This window comes from Salmo salar, chromosome 17, assembly GCF_965601325.2.
Source record: "Salmo salar chromosome 17, fSalSal1, whole genome shotgun sequence".
Lineage (NCBI taxonomy): Eukaryota > Metazoa > Chordata > Actinopteri > Salmoniformes > Salmonidae > Salmo > Salmo salar.
In genome coordinates, this window is record NC_138307.1 from 49,405,357 (window position 1) to 49,426,261 (window position 20,905).

The window sequence follows — 20,905 nt, forward strand, 5'->3', positions numbered from 1 at the left end:
AAATAAATCATGTACCAAAAGCCCATCTTCCTGCGACACAATTGCTCCAGAGAGAGAGAGAGAGAGAGAGAGAGAGACAAATAGGAGCTAGATGAGTGGGTTCAGTGGAAGTGTGTGTGAATGCTGAGGTAGACGGAAGAAAAGCAAGGTCTTTTGACAGCTCAAATAGATGTAAGCGCCGAGGACATCCTGTTCCACTGTGAGGTCAAAATTATGCTCTGGGGTGTAGATAATACGTTCAGAGAGAGAGAGAGAGCAAAAGGGAGGAAGGAAAGAGGAGAGGAGATGCTGTTGGAATTGTCGATGCAACATGTGTGCCAATATGTGGCAAGCATACATATACTGTAAGCCTTGTTTATACCTGCTACTAACCCTTTGTCCTGATCTTATCCACATTCTGATTGTGCTCACATTTTTTGGACAGGTGTAGACGATTAAAATACACATTGTGATCAGATCTTCCTAACCACACACACACACACACACACACAGAGATCTGTATCACCTGGCCACACTTGCAGTAGCTTTCCCCTCTCAGTTTCTTAACACTCCAGCATCGTAAACAAACACCACCCAACAGGCTGACTACCCTCATTTCGCCTGTCTAACCCTAAATAACCCTTCCCATCACTCCTCTTTTACACTTCTTTTCTCTGGCCCATTTTCTCTCACCAAATCAACCTCTTATCAGGACAAATGACCGATGGTAATATTAGCTGGCAGGCTTAGTCCCTTTACTTACTGAGGAGAAAAAGGTGACCGAAGGAACACAGAGTCTGTGTCGAGTTATACAGTACAGTCTTTCGGTTTTACTTGCTTACCAAAGGAATAACAGGATCCTATTTATTTTTTTGTCATACATTTTGTTTGAGTTTTCGCCAGCAGAAAGGCGATTTGCAAGCCCTCAAGAAACCTATGAAGCTAAACGAGTAGCTACATAATTAATATCTTACAATGCCTTACGTTATTAATGGATGGCCTTAAACACCCCATAGCATGCGAATTATATCTTCATTCGCCTGCTAAGTATATCTAGCCTTACAGCACGTAACCTGAATATTAATCCCTCAGTCTGAAAAACAGGCTATTGTAGAATATTTACTCCCTGTTATGTGTCTATGCTACAAATCACTATGGCTGTAAATCAACAGAACAGGAGTGGTGTGAGTGGGTCAGAATACCAGCACCTTCTATGAAATGTTTTTCACATTCTAAAAGCTTATGTAGCATTGTCTGTCTGAACTCAAGTTACCTGTGTAGTCAATCAATGTATCACATTTGTAGGACCACTGTAAATCTCAGTCCTTTAGCAACAATACTCATTGAGATACAGTACTTATTACACTCTGTGTTTGTATGAACTGTGTAGGGTTTAGGGGTTTTCCAAGTGAGATAAAGACCACATGATCAAATGATGAAGCGATGGTTAGACATAAAAACATACATAAATAATGCATTAATTTGCTTTGTTTGTCAGGGTTCTGGAAAACACGCAATTTAATAAACAGACCAGCTTACCAACTTCACACATTTCCCCATAACCACCCTCTGATCTCTTTTAGCCTCTAAATCTAAATGCCTAGATAACATACTGTATGCATAAGTCGCATAAACACATTACATGGATCAGCATTGCACTCTTTCTGTAGCTGTGCCAACACGTATGGGGTACATATCACTGAAAACCTTGCAGGAACTTGGCTCGCCTCTCGATTTTAGAAGTATGCCCGAAACGTCTAATCACGCCTGTCTTTTTATGAGGCACTTGTAAGCCTCTCCAAGGATCTTATCTCAGGAATGAAAATGCTAGCAACGATTGTTAATTAGTGCACTTGTGCAGTGGAATAATGTCCATGATGAATCACAGCTTATACCCACAGGACCACTGTGCCATCCTAAATAATGAGGGTATGAGGGTATTGAGGGTATTCCAACAGCATGCCAACCGGTCCACACTTTCTTGTAGGTTCTTGCACAGGGCTGTTCAGTGCATACCAAAGAGCTATTGGTAGGGCTGTGGCGGTCATTACATTTTGTCAGCCAGAGATTGTCAAACAAATCACTACCGGTCTCATGGTAATTGACCATTAATTAACTGACATAAACACATTTAGCATCTCCTGGCTTCCACTGATGCAGACCTTAGGAACAGCTACATTTTAAAGAGTCAAATCAAATCAAAATCACATTTTATTAGTCACATGCGCCGAATACAACAGGTGTAGACCTTATAGTGAAATGATTACTTACGAGCCCCTAACCGACAGTGCAGTTTAAAAAAATATGGATAAGAATAAGAGATAAAAGTAACAAGTAATTAAAGAGGAGCAGTAAAAAATAACAATATATACAGGGGGGTGCCGGTACAGAGTCAATGTGCGGGGTCACCGGTCAGTTGAGGTAGTATGTACATGTAGGTAGAGTTAATTAAAGTGACTATGCATAGATGACAGCAGAGAGTGGCAGTGGTGTGGAGGGGGGGGGGGGGGGGGGAATGTGAATAGTCTGGGTAGCCATTTGACTAGATGTTCAGGAGTCTTATGGCTTTGGGGTAGAAGCTGTTTAGAAGCCTCTTGGACCTAGACTTGGCGCTCCGGTACCGCTTGCCGTGTGGTAACAGAGGGAACAGTCTATGACTAGGGTGTCTGGAGTCTTTGACAATTTTCAGGGCCTTCCTCTGACACCGCCTGGTATAGAGGTCCTGGATGGCAGGAAGTTTGGCCCCAGTGATGTACTGGGCCATTCGCACTACCCTCTGTAGTGCCATGCGGTCGGAGGCCGAGCAGTTGCCATACCAGGCAGTGCTGCAACCAGTAATCTAATAAATCTATTGAATATAGCCTACACCATCACAATAAATCCATTATTTATTTTAGACAGGTCTAAAGATCATGATACGAAGAAAATGTAGTCTATTTCAGAAGAACAGAATAGAATACTCTGAGTTGTCCCTGATCTGGATATGCCATATGGCTGTGGGCTACGCTAGTTAATTTAGCAGACAAGATTAGCTTAGAATTCCGTGGCATTATTTTATATTATTTTATAGTTTGAAGAACACAATTGAACAAAGCTGAATAAAATAGAAAGGATATTTTCTCCAAATGGTTTCAGAGGGAGTGCGCACATGCGGCTATTCTGTGTTGAGCAGTTAACAAAGTAACAGTTCCTCCTATATGCTTAATTTAGAGTTATTTATGAAGTTTAGTTGTTATACAAATGTCGGGTTATATGTTTAGATTTGTAAGAAATTCTAAGGCTGCATGACGAGACTCTAATGATGATTTGAAAAAAGGTTGCATGAAAGGCATGAGCTCTGCTTTGTTTCTTGCGCAGGCTGCACATACTTCATCAGTCTCTCATTCACAATTTGACAACTAGACACGTGATAATATTCTCACCAGGCCTCGAATTTCCCGACGGCATCCCTCTTGTGTGGCCATAATGCCCCCTAAATAAATTCAGGCCTTTTGCAGCCAAAGTGGCCATTGTTTCCTTGGGCTGAATATAATAATTATTACATGATTCCATATGTGTTATTTCATAGTTTTGATGTCTTCACTATTATTCTACAATGTAGAAAATAGTAAAAATTAAGAAAAACCCTTGAATGAGTAGGTGTGTCCAAACTTTTGACTGGTACTGTATGCATGTGTGTTAGAAGGGCATGTCATGAAAACAATAAGACCTGTGGGGGGTCCTGTTCCCAGAATGTCATAAAAAAAAATCTGACTACAACAAAATAACGCACACTCAGTGCTGAGCAACAGGCTGACTGTGTGGTCTATAATATGAACGTTCACCTAAAATATGGTGAACGTTCATCTTCGGGGCAGCAATACCTGCCAGTTTCTTTGTTGTCCAAAGGGCCAACTTCTCATCCTTGCCCTTTTGGTTTGAAAGACTGTTTACATATATCTCTTTAACAAGACACTTGCATTAAGCTGAGTCATGGTCTCCTTGAGGTGTTGGGTTGGAAACCATAAACAGCAATATTTCTGGGCTGAGAGGAGAAGAGGAGAGCAGCGGGCAGGAGACTTTATTATTGTTATCTTTTCTTCTCCGTTAGGCAGGGATGGAGGGAGCGGAGGGAGAGAGAGGCAGGATGTTCTGGGAGCTAGCCGACGGGCCCTTTTATGGGGCCACATTTGGCATTCAATAAACCTTGTTTCCACTTTATTTGGACTCCCCCAAAAAAACACCACGCTGCCGGAGCCACGCTGACACCTCACGTCACACAAGAGTGTGTGTGTGTGTGTGTGTGTGCCAGTTTGTGTGATTGCCAGTGTGTGTGTGTTTGACAAATAGAATCTCCAGACTCCAGCATCTCTCCAATGAGTCAATATACCAAAGCCTGAGAAGTCCTGGAACAGACTCCATCCACACAGTCTGTCAATATAGTCTGTTGCTTTATTAGACCTTGTGTGTCTAAGGAAGTCAAGACATCTTTCCAACCAATCAAAACTAAGTCTCACAAACACACAGAGTTCTCAAGCCAAGAAATGCCCCTTGCCATTCCCTGAACCAACCAATCAGGGATAGACAATACTTAAACCCGGGTCTTACCAACCAATCCAAACCGACCAAGTCTCACAAACATGTACACACACACCGTCCTCCTCAAGCCAAGAAACGGCACTTCCCTGAACCAACCAATCTTCTGATTATCATAGTAAATGTTTTCTGCTGGCCAACAATCCAGTGATTGTGCATGTGTAACGTTAATATGCAGTCACGCCCCCGTTCCCTTACAGAAATAGAGCCCATTAATATCATCCTGTCTCCAGGAGACCAAGAAGGAAAAGGAGGTGATGCTGACAGTGAAAATCACCACGGAAAACATGAATCTATTGGAAACACAGGCAGAAGATGTACTGTTCACTCCAATGTAAGGAGATTCTTTTTGAGGAAGGGGGCGACAGGTTTGCACTGAAGCCAGAATGTTTTTGTGCCACTCATACTGCAATAACTCTAATAAAGTACCTTTTATGAAGGCCTCCCGAGTGGTGCAGTGGTCTAAGGCACTGCATCAAAGTGCTAGCTGTGCTACTAGAGATTCTGGGTTTGGGTCCAGGCTCTGTCGCAGCCGGCCGCGACCGGGAGACCCATGGGGCGGCGCACAATCGGCCTAGCGTCGACCGGGTTAGGGGAGGGTTTGGCCGGCAGGAATATCCTTGTCCCATCGCTTACTAGCGACTCCTGTGGTGGGCTGGGGGCAGTGCACGCTCACAGTGCACGCTCACGTGTTTCCTCCGACACATTGCGGTGCGGCTGGCTTCCGGGTTAAGTGGGCATTGTGTCAACAAGCATTGCGTCTTACAAAATTCATTCATTTAAAAAAAGAAAGTACCTTTTATGTATATGAAGAAAAGAAAAATAGGCCTACATCTTCACATGCTATTCCACGTACTCTGCATCCATATAGTCTGTGGGATGTGCGTAACTGTGTATGTTATCCTGACTATCGTCGTCATAAACAACAGACATATTTGTGAGCCCTGAAAGAGGTCTGAGTAATCTGATGTTATGTACCCCATCGAGAATCTATGTTACTTATTGAAGAGACAACAAGATGAATCATCCGCTTTCAAGTGTGGTAATATTTATCATATATACATGTATTATAAACTGGGTGGTTCATGCACTGAATGCTGATTGGCTGACAGCCGTGGTATATCAGACCGTATACCACAAGTATGACAAAACATTGATTTTTATTGCTCTAATTATGTTGGTAACTAGGCTGTATCACAACCGGCCGTGATTGGGAGTCCCATAGGGTGGCGCACAATTGTCCCAGCGCTGTCCGGGTTAGGCCGTCACTGTAAATAAAAATGTGTTCTTAACTGACTTGCCCAGTTAAATAAAGGTTAAATAAATGTATAAAAAAAATAAAAAAGTAGAGTAATGGCCTACTGAACGTTCTACTCTAACCCTAAAATCCTTAATGCAAGTGACAATTTGGAATTAAGCTCCGGGTCTAAGCTTCCGGGAAACACCGCAGTGGGGTTCTGTCAGGTTAACCAGGCTATTGATAAATTCTCCGAAAGCAATCACACCCACCTTCTCTCTGACTCAAACTCTCTCCTTATCCACTGATAACCCCTGTCTTGCTGAATGTAAGTAAGCCTCTATGGTTAAATAACACAACACGAATATCTTCCTCTACTCGCTTGAAGAGTTGGGATCAGAGCTGGGTATAATTGACATCAGAATCTGTTGAATTGTACAGAAAATTAGCCAAAGCACTTAGCTTTGGCCAAGTGCCAATGTTTCGTCATATTCCTTTCACTAGGCGGTGACTCTCTCTTGTAATTGACGTTGGAGGCGGCTGTCACCAATTTAAAGCTGTCATCCGCACACTCTTTGGTCAACGACGTCAGTCTGAGAATTGCAACGGCTGGACTTCTGAGAACCATACTGATGTTTCACCTCTTCTTTCAAGTTTGGATTGAGTCTTCAAATGAAAATGTTTTACAAACTGGTGCCTGATACACCACAAAGCTGCTAGCCTAAATATCTCCTCACCCCCTTTTCCTCAGACTTTTATCAGTACACTGTGCTGGAGAGCAGTACTTCGCTCTCATTTATTGTGTTTTAAGTCATGTGGTTTTTAACATTTGTTTCTGTGAGCCATGATCAGATGTAAATCTCTTATGCATATGTCTAATTCATGAAGTTAGCAAAGGCAACAAGAATGTCATAGGACAGGGCTACTCAACTACTATTTCAGAAGTCCAGTGACACAAATTTCCTAGGTGGCAAAGGTCCGGATAGATGTCGTTCTTTATTGGCACTGTGGTACAGCGTAGTAGCAAACATCGTCTACAACTTATGAAACATGTTGCTATAGAAAATGTGCATTAAATACATTAAATGAGACAATAAAATGAAGTACAGCTTCTTTCTTTTGAATGTAAACATGTGCATCATTGCTGAAGAACAAAAGTGGTTGCACAGTTGTCTAAGCAAAAAGTGCACTGTGAACCATTGTACATGGGCCTTGAATTACTAAATAATACTTAAATGAAATACAGGGCATGTTTTCTGGAGAGCAAAGATAATCATCTGAATGATCAGAAAGTCACTGTGGGCCATACAATATTCATGTATAAGCCACTCTGGGCCTTGCTCTTGCATCAATGAGAGAAATTGCGCTTTCTGTCTCCTGCCAATGCTTTGAACGTTGGTACAAATGGTCTGAGAGCAACTCAGACAATGGTGTAGGTGTTCATTGGTGAGCCCGGTGTGGTACTTGTTTTTTTAATAAAGTTCGTTGTGGAGAAGGCTGATTCACATCTGTATGTGGAGCCAAACATGGTCATCTGTAGTGCCAGTTTCTTTAGAACATGGACATCAGCTGTAGGCACCATCTTTCCCCAGGAAGTAACAGGGTCACAACCACCAGCCTGCTCCTTCAAAGACACATTTTATTGCAGCTCAATCAACTCCATTTGTAGTTTTGCAACATCTACCCATCTGATCTGTTTTGCTTATCTGACAACGTTATCACATTTGTGACCATGAAGGGGTTCTGGGTGAGCAGCAGTAGTTCTCTTCCAACAGTGAAGTCATCAAAGCTCCAATTTCTTCCGGAAAGCCCGGACTGCTGCTATCATATCACACACTGTGTTGTTCTGTCCCTGCAGCTTAACATTGTTGATTAAGGTATGATGTGATGTCTGTCAAAAATGCAACTGTTTCCATCTTTTCCTCATCTTCCAAAAACTCAAGAAACTGGGTTGCCTTATCACTCTTTTGCGCTGATAAGAAATCTTTGATTTCCTCCCGAATGGGCCAAAAGCATTCCAAAACCCTGCCTTTGCTGAGCAATGTGATATTGTTGTGCAAATCTGCCATTGGCCTCTGTCAGAAAGCCTCGTAGCAGGCGGTGTTATAGGGATGATGTTGCTCTCAAAAAGTTTCATCCTCGTTGTCATGACCTCAGAATACTCTTTTCCCAGACTGGCACACAGCACAGATTGATGGGTGATGCAGTGGTATGATGTCAGGTTTAGGGTGGTCCTCTTTCAAACGTGCAACCAGTCCCCTCTCTTTTCCTATCAAGGCTGGAGCTCCATCTGTGGTGATAGAGACCACTGACTTCTGATCTCTCCCCCTTTTTTGTCAGCATCCCTTTGATATCCCTCATAGGATATCCTCTCCCCGTGTGTGTGCTTCTAGATTTGTTAAGCCCAACAGCTCCTCACAGGATTCCTTCTTTGTTTCGTTATAAAATCTGACAAAACACCAGAAGCTGTGCATTAGTGTTATTTGTTGATTCAGCCACAGCTAATGAAATGCATGATGCATTCTGAATGGCCTCATCAAGTTATGAAGTTAATAAATCTTCAGCTAATATTTCAGTTCTCCTCATTGCTGTGGAATCCGTTTGATCTTTTCTCTGAGCTCATCTTTTTGTTTAGCTTCAAGCAAGGTGTCAGCAACTTCACACATGCATTCTTTAACCATATAAGCGTCAGAATTTTTGGGGTGTGTTTTCCCAAAACCCAGGCTATCCTCAGTGAACACTCCATTAAATGTAGTTGGGCTGTCAGGGAATTGAGAAGGACTTTGAGTTGGTTCATCTTGTTTGTTCTCACCTCCGTGTTTAGGGTATACATCGGATCGATATTACTATGCTTGGTGTCATAATGGCGCTCAACATTGGCACTTTTCACGAGGGCTACAAACTTTCTGCATATCAGGCAGATTGGTTTTGTGCTGGTTGTGGGAAGAATTACGTTTTGTCTACTCATCTTTTCGGCGTAAATTGGTATTTCTTTTAATAAGCCATATTACTAAAGATACTGGTAAATAAGCTCCTATCTGCATTATTAACAGTTGAACCGTGGTCATTTCTTTCTGCCTGCTTGTCCCGAGGTTCCGCAGAGAATATTTGCATTGATGTGATTTGGTAAGACGTGGCCCCATGTATTTGCATATAACCTCGCGATTGGATCAGACGTGGCACTAGTAAAGGTGAGTGTTGCTTCGAGAGAGAAAGAGGGGTTGCTGAGTTAGAGAGGCCGCGGCACCCGGTTGATTTTTGAAAGCTGTCTAAAAATTATTTATTTACTTTTATATAACTAAATGAGATGTTGTTCGGTCCGTTTTGACCCTTCTCTGGGTCTGGACCAGGACCGCGCTCCGCCAGTTGAATTTGGATGTCATAGGAGGATGATGTGTGTAAAGTCTTGCAATGTACAGGGCTGTAAAACTCATACTTCCCTTTTATAGAAGTGGTATTCCTTATTCCACATGACCCATTAGTGGTTAATAACACATGTCCATTGCAAAGTAGACCCTGTTGCCTACCTGTACAGTATACAATACTTACAATACTATATGGGTTATCATGGAAAACAGTCCCTGACTTGACCTTCACAGACATCAGTGTTACATAATGGGATAATTAAACATGGATAACTTTCAAAGAAATATTTTCAAACGCCATGGAGAGCAATCTGTCTTAATTTGTGCCGTGCAAGAGACATATGCTCTTCATTATCTTGTTAGCTACTGCAGATATCATACTAAACAGCATACTAAATATGGTGCCCCGTTTGACATGTGCATTAGGCTATACAGGAGCGTTAAGCCAGTTTACAACGGTGATTCAGAATGTGTTGAATTGGCTTGGGTAAAGTAAGGGTACTTCAGACCAGAACAACAATCAGCGGTTATTTTAGTAAATTGTTTCTTGTGTAAACATCACTGAAACATGGTAACTAAAACAATTACTGCTCTTCTAACAAAAATAAGCCCACAAGCCATATCTCACTGACGCACTCCAATAGAAGAACAAAGAGAAAGACACAAACATGGAAATACAGACAGCCGGAAGACAGACAGAGAGAAACAGACAAAAAAATAATGTAGACAGTCCAACAGATAGCACATACACATACTGTACAGTGCACGGACAGGCAGGGAAGCAGACAAGCAGACAGATAGTGGTCCTCCTACCTGATTTACCCACTCCTGCTCTTCCGAAAACGGCCAGCTTCACCTCAGGGCTCTTCGCCATGGCAGCAGGTAGCGACCGGAACCAGAACGGACCAATCACAGAGCTGATAGATCGCACAGCGGGTTCTGGGATCAGCGACCCATCCTCAGTTCAAGACACGGGAGCTGGGATGTCTGGGAAAGCAAACCATCAAATACGGCTTTAAGGCTTTAATATGAAACAGCTCGTCACAAATCAACTTAGATTTACACTACCGGTCAAAAGTTTTAGAACACCATTCAAGGGTTTTTCTTTATTTTTTACTATTTTCTACATTGTAGAATAATAGTAAAGGCATCACAACTATGAAATAACACATATGGAATCATGTAGTAACCAAAAAAGTGTTAAACAATTCAAAATATATTTTATATTTGAGATTCTTCAAATAGCCACCCTTTGCCTTGATGACAGCTTTGCACACTCTTGGCATTTTCTCAACCAGCTTCATGAGGTAGTCACCTGGAATGCATTTCAATTAACAGGTGTGCCTTCTTGAAAATTAATTTGTGGAATTTCTTTCCTTCTTAATTCGTTTGAGCCAATCAGTTGTGATGTGACAAAGTAGGGGGGTATACAGAATATAGCACTGTTTGGTAAAAGACCAAGTCCATATTATGGCAAGAACAGCTCAAATAAGCAAAGAGAAACGACAGACCATCATTACTTTAAGACATGAAGGTCAGTCAATACGGAACATTTCAAGAACTTTTAACGTTTCTTCAAGTGCAGTCGCAAAAACCATCAAGCGCTATGATGAAACTGGTTTCATGAGGACTGCCACAGGAAAAGGAAGACCCAGAGTTACCTCTCCTGCAGAGGATAAGTTCATTAGAGTTACCAGCCTCAGAAATTGCAGCCCAAATAAATGCTTCACAGAGTTCAAGTAACAGACACATCTCAACATCAACTGTTCAGAGGAGACTGCGTGAATCAGGCCTTCATGGTTGAATCACTGCAAAGAAACCACTACATGATTCCATATGTGTTATTTCATAGTTTTGATGCCCTCACTATTATTCTACAATGTAGAAAATCGTAAAAATAAAGAAAAACCCTTAAATGAGTAGGTGTTGTAAAACTTTTGACCGGTAGTTTATTTCCTGCTGGGATCTGAAGCTATGTGAAATGACAGACGAGAAGCCTTTAATATACAATTTCCAAGGCAGTGAGTCGTAAAAATGGAAAAGGCACGCGATTCGAGGTTGTCCGGTTTATGTGGGATCTGAGAAAAGTATGTCTAATGCATGAAATAAATGTAGAATGGATGTAAGTGTTATATTCTCTGTAGTTTTCTTCGTAATGACAAATCGGGTGTAATTTATTTTGAGGGTGTCAAATGGATGTCAATGGTGTGCTAATTTAAAGACCCTCAATGCGCTGTAAGCCACTTTGGCTCAGGGTAACAGGTGGCTGCGGGTCTTTCTGGCTACCTTCATGCTGACAGGCAGTTCATCATTCTGATAATCTCTTATTATATAAAGGAGGTCCATATCACTGGGGAGGGAGAGGCAAAGTGAACCTCCGAGAAGCTATGGCTGTGTCAGGGTGCTGTGGCTCCTGTTTAGCAATGGTTTAGCCTGACACACACACACACACACACACACACACACACACACACACACACACACACACACACACACACACACACACACACACACACACACACACACACACACACACACACACACACACACACACACACACACACACACCCCCCAACTGAAGTGATGGATGAGGCCCATCTGCAGAAGCGTTACCGCGAGCAACAGCATCACCACTGATATGCGTCACATACTCCTTTTTTTTGCGTGGCAGGCTGTTAGCAGGTGCATTAGTATCTGAGAGAGAGATAGAGAGAGAGAGCGCGCGCATATGTGGGAGGGCAGTCTTCTGAATTATTCATTCAGAAATAAAGCCAATGATTCCGTGCTCTAAATAACAGTCAATTCGGCACTAATCTGTTTAGCTAGAAACCAGCCGAGCTGTGTTGCTGCTGGCGCTGAAGATAACTGACAGAAATAAACTCTAAACATCACGCATAGTGCATTGCTTCACCTTTTTATGAGGAATGACGGGAAACGATTGCATATTTTCTCTTCAACTAGGGAAATAAACACTGTTTAATTAACACAGGACAAATGTATGTCTAAGTCCTGGGCTAGCAACTCCAATTATGTTTTTTTCCACACTTTTAGAAAATGGGTGCTGGCCAGTACATGGATGGAGTGAAATTGTCTGCGTTCCAAATGGCACCCTATTCCATACATAGAGAACCACTTTTGACTAGAGCGTATGGGCCCTGTACACTATATAGGGAATAGTGTCATTTGAGACACAGCCACTGTTTATTTCACACCAGGTTGGCTGAGATCACAAAGTGGGTGAATTACCTCCCATTATCCAATCACAATCTCTCTCAGACCCTGGCACTGGTGCCATCGACAGCCATCCCTCAATAACACTCACTGTCTTGTTGTGTACAGTCACACAGTACTCTCCTAGCCTTCCCTCTCAAATTGAGCCCTTATATGGTATGATTGTGCACCGTCTGTGCCCTGTCCTAGCCTCCCGAAGGGGCTTGAGTGGCAAACGAGTGTCTCAGTCAACATCGCTGAGGTCATCCTCTCCATCGCTCCCCTCCCAACCTCTATCGCTCCATTACCCCATCCAAACCCAATAAACAGAGAGACCTAGGAGACCTCTTTCTGAGGCCACACCACCAATCTGGATTTACACAGCCTTATGCTGCTGCACCAGGGGCTGCAGTGCCAAGCTCCGTCTCTCTCTCTCTTTCCAGAGTGAGAAATTAGCATCATCTATCTCACAACTTTTCTCTCCTGCCAAGGGAAGCTGAAGGTTCTAGACTGGAACACCCCGGTCTATCCGTCTGGCTTCAACGGCTGTATCGCTTTGGAGACACACATATCACAACGTTGCAACATTTAAACAATATTCCCCATCCGTGAGGCTAGAGCTCTTCCGAGCACCCACCCACCTTGGTCAAGTAGAACCAAGGCGGGGGGGGGGGGGGGGAATCCATCACTTAACTCCCTCATCCTGCTAACGTCACTGCCACTTCTCTGGCCCTTGGCCCACGCTCTATCTGTAATAAAGGGGAGGCCAGATGAATAGGCTCAATAAGTCCTGTGATGGATTGCGTTAAGTGGCTGCTAAGTGGTCAGGGGAGAACGAGGCCGGGGTAGACTTGGTGACAAAATAAACACATCTGGAGTTTTAAAAAGAATAACGAATCCTGCCGCAAAGAGCCTTGGGCGATAGTGAGATCTGAGCATACTGTATGGTGATGTGTGTGAGAGGGAGGGGAGGGGAGATATATGGGGGATAGGTGCATTGCCTCTCTGTAAAACTATGCTCTACACAACTTTAAGATTCATTGCTTAAGAAAATACCATCAAAGCCTGTTAAAAGCGAGGACGAGGAAAATTCAACGTGCTGGCATTTCACCTGAGGGCTGTACACTCGAGACCTTGTCTAAACATTCCAAATAAGCAGATTTATTTTTCTTTCCACACCAAAGCCAGAGCTCTGTGCCCATGCCCAGTCCCCAGTGCCATTTATGTCATTTAATGTTGAGTCAGCAGTGGATGTGGGTGGTGTCGTAGCTACTTCAGTAGATGGAATTACAGGCTGAATGCTCCTGAATGCTTGGAGCATAGTGCACCACATGCTAAAGAAAGACCTCCAGAAACCACAGGTTTTTTCAAAGGGACACTAAAAACCTTCCTGATGGGTGCACTGTTTATCAGAGTCAATGTGGCAAATGACATTAACAAAGATGTATTTCAATGTTCACTTTTCCATATCTGTTGAAGAAGCTGTTGAAAAGGTTCAACCCTAATTGTGTGTATTTCAGTAGGCTGCACCCTGCCTGGATAATATAATACAATAACATTCCAATCTTTCCAGGTGGTAAGTTGAAGGGCACATCATAGGCTACACATTGAAAGATCTCACAATGTAAAATTCCATTATTTCATTCCGTCACAATGAGCTTATGGTATAAAGAAGTGGCTGCCTCTTGGCAGTCCCCTCGCCAATCCTGTGCGAACCCTGGTCTGAGGTTGTGTGTGCTTGTGTGTGTACTCTGAGAACATCAGATCTGTTGCACAACACTCCACACAGCCAGCTCCAGTCCTAGATGACATGAATGCGAAATGAGCAGCAGCAATGTGATAATTCTCATTGCTTGGCTTGCACAAGTAACATATTAGACTATCTTCTACATTAAAGCCACAGTATGTAACATTTGTAGTTGTTTCAATTAATGATATACCCATTGTTTTGGAAGAATATTACTTATAAATACCTTTTTGGGCTTTCTACAACTTTCTTGCCGTATTATTATCAAACAAAAAACGAAGTTTACTCCATTGCTCATGTTTTATATTATGAACAAACAAAGTACAGCTTCAAGTAATGTTGCCCTCATGAAATGTCTTTCCTTGAGCATTTTAATTGGCCTACAGATATAATAGAAACCCCGTTCTATTTGCATGTGAAAATATAATGGGCTGAATTTGATCCATTGTTTATGCATTTGCATAGTGTATAGATGTTTTATTGTCACATACACCGGATAAGTGCAGTGAATCAAATTAGGGTTAAGTGCCTTGCTCAAGGGCACAGCGACAGATTTTCACTTTTTCAGCTCGGGTATTCGAACCAGCGACGTTTCGGTTGCTGGTTCACACTCTAACCACTAGGCTGCCGCATGTGACAGATTGTGCTTTAATTATTTGATCCTATCCAATATGAACCGTAGAAAACATATCATAGTTGTCGGCCACAGATAGGTAGGAGATGTGTCACACCATCAGTTTACGGTTGACATTGACATGCTACTGCCGTGGAACCAACGCGTATGTGGAAATAGAAAGGTAGATTGCATAATTACTTTAGAAAAATTATGAGAAATCGATATGAAATCAAATAAAGTAAGCTGACTTAACGTCGTTTTAACAGCTTTAGCACTCATTTAATGTAGTCATATGAACAACCAAGTGACTTCAGTTAGGTTACTTTTGGAGACCAATGTCATTCCATTCTGAAACAAGAAATCTTAATCTCATAATAAAAGATTGACTCACCAAACGACTGGTCAATGTAAAACAATCCTTGTTCTGAAAACAGCTGCGATGGAGGAACAAAAGTTCATCAATGTTTCTACAGCTTGTGACAAGGTGAGGCGATGTCTTGACTCGAATCCAACAGATGCGGACCCAGCGTTCCCGAAGAGTCTTAGGAGCGCAGGGTGGACACATCTACTTGTCCTCTGATCCAAGCAGACTGAACTGTGGTCAACCACACGCACTGTCAAGGTATCTCCCAAACGAGGGTCAGCTGCAAGACACGGAGTGGAGCTGCTAAACTTCTGTTTTTTTGCTAGCATATTGGCGCGCTGCATACCGTTGCATCTGATGCAGATGGAAGCTGAAGACACTAGGGCCCTCTACCGTCAGTAAAATGAGATAAAACACCGTAGGCTACACTCAAAAGGTGAACAAATAAGTAATTAGGTCACAATGTCATTTGAATAATCAATTGATCTATCATGGTATTGTATTGGAAGTAATGATTGATTACTAATTTAAGACGGGGATTGTGGACAAGTGCAAGAGCATAGTCTCTCTCAAGCGCTCTCTGTAGCCTAATTTTATCACATCAACGAAAAATGCAGCAACCTTAGTCAGATAATCAGATGTTCTACCTTCTTGCCCTTTGTGCTGTTGTCTGTGCCCAATCATTTTTGTACCATGTTTTGTGCTGTGTTGTCATGTGTTGCTGCCTTGCAATGTTGTCTTATGTCTCTCTTTATGTTGTGTTGTCTCACGTCGTGATGTGTTTGTCCTATATTTATATTTAAAAAATAAATAACATTAATCCCAGCCCCAGTCCCTGCAGGAGGCCTTTTGCTTTTTGGTAGGCCTTGTAAATAAGATTTTGTTCTTAACTGACTTGCCTCGTTAAATAACGGTTAAATGGAAAATATATTTACAAAAGATGTAAAGTATATGATATTGTTATGTGCTCACTATTTGGATAAGGTTGATCTTAGTGAGGGTGGATGGATTTGAACATTTAAAATACCATTGGCTGTAAATTGGTCTGAGAGGAAATGTCCATTGACCTGTCCTATGTTTTCTTATTATCAGAATCCTTAGTTTCCTTTGCTTACATTTTTTTTTTTGCTTAAAGAGTTGATAAAGGCTTTGTAAATAAGGTGGCCTTCATTCCATTTGAGATCTGTTGTGCAGTTCGCGAGAAAAAGAGGGCTATTTGATATTTTTCACATTCCCTGATACACAGTGATAATCAGTTTGGATGAGAGGAACCTTTTCTCCAAAGTCCACCAGACTGGCGATATGGAGACCAACCCTGTTGGTCAGAATTCCTGCTTTATATTCAGATACAATAACTGTAGTACCATATGAGCAGGGCCATGCACAGACCTTTGGAGGGGCAGGTGCTCAAAGTGCCCCCCCCCCCCCCCCCCCTAGCTAATTATCTAATGCTCCTGTAGCCAACATTTAACTTAAATACAGTACCAGTCAAAAGTTGACACACCTACTCATCCAAGGGTTTTCTTTATTTGTTTACTATTTTCTAAATTGCAGAATAAGAAAGACATCAAAACTATGAAATAACACATATGGAATCATGTAGTAACCAAAAAAGTGTAAACAAATCAAAATATATTTTATATTTGAGATTCTTCAAAGTAGCCACCCTTTGCCTTGATGACAGCTTTGCACAATGTTGGCATTCTTTCAACTAGCTTCATGAGGTAGTCACCTGCAATGCATTTCAATTAACAGGTGTGCTTTGTTAAATGTTCATTAGTGGAATATCTTTCCTTCTTAATGTGTTTGAGCCTAACAGTTGGTTTGTGACAGGGTAGGGGTGGTATACAGAAGATAGCCCTACTTGGTAAAATACCAAGTCCATATTATGGCAAGGACAGCTCAAAAAAGCAAAGACAAACGACAGTTCATTATTACTTTAAGACATGAAGGTCAGTCAATTCGGAAAATTTTTACGTTTCTTCCAGTGCAGTCGCAAAAACCATGAAGCGCTACGTTGAAACTGGCTCTCATGAGGACTTCCACAGGAAAGGAAGACCCAGAGTTACCTCTGCTGCAGATGATAAGTTTAGCCTCAGCAATTGCAGCCCAAATAAATGCTTCACAGAGTTCATGTAACAGACACATCTCAACACCAACTGTTCAGAGGAGACTGCGTGAATCCGGCGTTCATGGTCAAATTGCTGCAAAGAAACCACTACTAAAGGACACCAATAACAAGAAGAGAATTGCTTGGGCCAAGAAACACAAGCAATGAACATTAGACCGGTGGAAATCTGTCCTTTGGTCTGATGAGTCCAAATTTGAGATTTTTGGTTCCAACTGCCATGTCTTTGAGACAGAGTAGGTGAACGGATGATCTCCACTTGTGTGGTTCCCACGTGAAGCATGGAGGAGTTGGTGTGATGGTGGTGGTGATACTGTCTGTGATTTATTTAGAAATCAAGGCACACTTAACCAGCATGGCTACCACAGTATTCTGCAGCAATACGCCATCCCATCTGGTTTGAGCTTAGTGGAACTATCAATTGTTTTTCAACAGGACAATGACCCAACACACCTCCAGACCAAGAAGGAGAGTGATGGAGTGCTGCATCAGATGACCTGGCCTCCACAATCACCTGACTTCAACGAAATTGAGATGGTTTGGGATGAGTTGGACCGCAGAGTGAAGGAAAAGCAGCCAACAAGTGCTCAGCATATGTGGGAACTCCTTCAAGACTGTTGGAAAAGCATTCCAGGTGAAGCTGGTTGAGTGAATGCCAAGAGTGTGCAAAGCTGTCATCAAGGCAAAGGGTAGCTACTTTGAAGAATCTAAAATATATTTTGATTTGTTGAACAATTTTTTGGTTACTACATGATTCCATATGTGGTATTTCATAGTTTATGACTTCACTATTATTCTACAATGTAGAAAATAGTACAAATAAAGAAAAACTCTTGGATGAGTAGGTGTTCTAAAACTGTTGACCGGTAGTGTATATATAATGACTTTCAATAGAGCACTAATGCAACACTGCAGCGATGCATGATTAAGTAACTAGTCAAATGTCCACGAGCTCCTGCTTCTCTGGAGTTTGGACCCCAAACACTGCCATCACCTATCGATTTTATATATATATATATATAAAATCTAGAGTCCTTAATTAAGCCATAAGTGATCACCTGCCTGTTTTGGTACAAAGCTGGAGGATGGGCCTGGATAAATGGGCCACGCTTTACTTGGATAGCCCATCGTTAGGATTAGTAGATAGTTGAACTGTTACTGATCGTCTGTAACCCATCTAGAGACAGACTATCCAAATAAAGTGTTACCGGAAATGTAACCACTCTCAAAATCAGACGGTGTGGATGCAGTGACTGACCATTAATGATAAAGTTTTAACCATGTTTTGAGGCTGTACAGTGTTTTACATTGTTTACAAATGTTGGAGTAAAACAAGCTTATATTTTGGCTTCTGATGCAGTATGACATTTGAAATAAGCTCATCAGGTGTTTAAGTTTTATTTAAGAATCAGTGGGTATAAACTGGATGTAGCAACGAAGGATTCTAGCTTTAATAGTTCAACCAAATTGCAAAATGACATATTGCACCAATGCAAGTGAACGGTACCTATATAAGCATTTCTGTGCTTCATGTCCAAATCAACCTTAAGTATAAAAATCTGTGTGAGTCAAGTTATTTCTAGATGATTTGGATGTGAACATGCTAACATTAGGTACCATATAGTAGTTACACTACATGACCAACATTATGTGGACACCTGCTCGTCGAACATCTCATTCCAAAATCATGGGCATTTGCTGCTGTAACAGCCTCCTCTCTTCTGGAAAGGCTTTCCACTAGATGTTGGAACATTACTGCAGGGACTTGCTTCCATTCAGCCACAAGAGCATTAGGGAGGTCGGGCACTGATTTTGGCTGATTAGGCCTGGCTTTTGCAGTCTGCGTTCCAATTAATCCCAAAAGTGTTCGATGGAGTTGAGATCAGGGCTCTGTGCAGGCCAACCAAGTTCTTCCACACCGATCTCAACAAACTATTTCTATATGGATCTCGCTTTGTGCATGGGGGAATTGTCATGCTGAAACAGGAAAGAGCCATCGCCAAACTTTTGCCCCAAAGTTAGAAGCAGAGCATTGTCTAGAATGTCATTGTATGCTGTAGTGCTAAGATTTCTCTAAACTGGAACTAAAGGGCCTAGCCCGAACCATGAAAGACTGCCCCAGACCATTATTCCCCCTCCACCAAACTTTACAGACGGCACTATGAATAGGGGCATCCGCCAAACCCAGATTCATTCATTGGACTGCCAGATGATGAACGCGTTTCCACTGCTCCAGAGTCCAACGGTGGCGAGTTTTACACCACTCCAGCCGACGCTTGGCATTACGCATGGTGATCTTAGGCTTGTGTGCGGCTGCTCGGCCATGGAAACCCATTTCATGAAGCTCCCAATGAACAGTTCTTGTGCTGATGTTGCTTCCAGAGGCAGTTTGGAACTATTGAGTAGTATTAGTGAGTGTTGCAACCGAGGACATATGATTTTTACACGCTATGCGCTTCAGCACTTGGCAGTCAAGTTCTGTGAGCTTGTCTGGCCTACCACTTTGCAGCTGAGCCGTTGTTGCTCCTAGACGTTTCTACTTCACAATAACATAACTTACAGGTGACCGATGCAGCTCTAGCTGGGCAGAAATTTGATGAACTGACTTGTTGGAAAGATGGCATCCTATGATGGTGCCACGTTGAAAGTCACTGAGCTCTTCAGTAAGGCCATTCTACTGCCAATGTTTGTCTATGGAGATTGCACGGCTGTGTGCTTGATTTAATACACCTGTTAGCAACGGGTGTGGCTGAATTAGTCAAATCCACTAATTTGAAGGGGTGTCCACATACTTTTGTATCAGTGGAGGCTCCTCAGAGAAGGAAGGCGAGGACCATCCTCCTCAGTGATTTCATAAATTGTAAAACATTTAAGAAGTTATCCTTATGTATTATTAGGCAGCAGGTAGCCTAGTGTTTAGAGCAAGATCGAATCCCTGAGCTGACAAGGTAAAAATCTGTCATTCGGCCCCTGAACAAGGCAGTAACCCACTGTTCCTAGGCCTTTATTGAAAACAAGAATTTGTTCTTAACTGACTTGTCTGGTTAAATAAAGGTAAAATTATTTGGTAAAACTATACTAAATATAATCACGTCACCAAATAATTGATTAAAACACACTATTTTGCAAAAAAGGTCTACAGTAGCCTCAAAAGCACTCTGTAGGGTAGTACCATGGTGTAGCCGGAGGACAACTAGCTTCCGTCCTCCTCTGGGTATAATGACTTCAATACAAACCTAGGAGATTCATGGATGTTATCCCCTTCCATAGACTTACACAGTAATTATGACAACTTCCAGAGGACGTCCTCCAGCCTATCAGAGATCTTGCAGCATGAACTGACCTTGTCCACCCAATCAAAGGATCAGAGAATGAATCTAGCACTGAAAGCATAAGCTACAGCTAGCTAGCACTGCAGTGTATAAAATGTGGTGAATATTTGACTCAAAGACAGAGAAAGACAATAGTTGAACAGTTTTGAATGAACAAATTAATTTCTTCCAAAATGAAGGAGAAGCAAGAGAGAAATAGAGAGATCGTCATTTTTCTTCCCAGTTTCACTTACTTAGCTAGCAAATGCCGCTAGCTAGTTTAGCCTACTGAAACACCCTTCTCAAACAGAGGGATGCTATGTTAGCTGGTTGGCTATGACTTTCCAACACAACACTGGAACTCTTCCAAGTC

General features: G+C 42.1%; 1 protein-coding gene across 1 annotated transcript in view; it reads right to left on the reverse strand.

Annotated features, from left to right (window-relative positions):
- The window catches only part of LOC106576046 (ras-related and estrogen-regulated growth inhibitor), a 39,503-nt gene extending 24,195 nt beyond the window's left edge, over positions 1-15,308 (reverse strand). The window contains exons 1-2 of the mRNA XM_014152875.3: positions 15,121-15,308; positions 9,970-10,143 (exon numbers count right to left, since the gene is read on the reverse strand). Of these exons, the coding sequence (XP_014008350.1) occupies positions 9,970-10,030 (61 nt within the window). The 5' untranslated portion in view covers positions 10,031-10,143; positions 15,121-15,308. The remainder of the gene's footprint in view (positions 1-9,969; positions 10,144-15,120) is intronic.
- Positions 15,309-20,905: the final 5,597 nt, after the last annotated feature.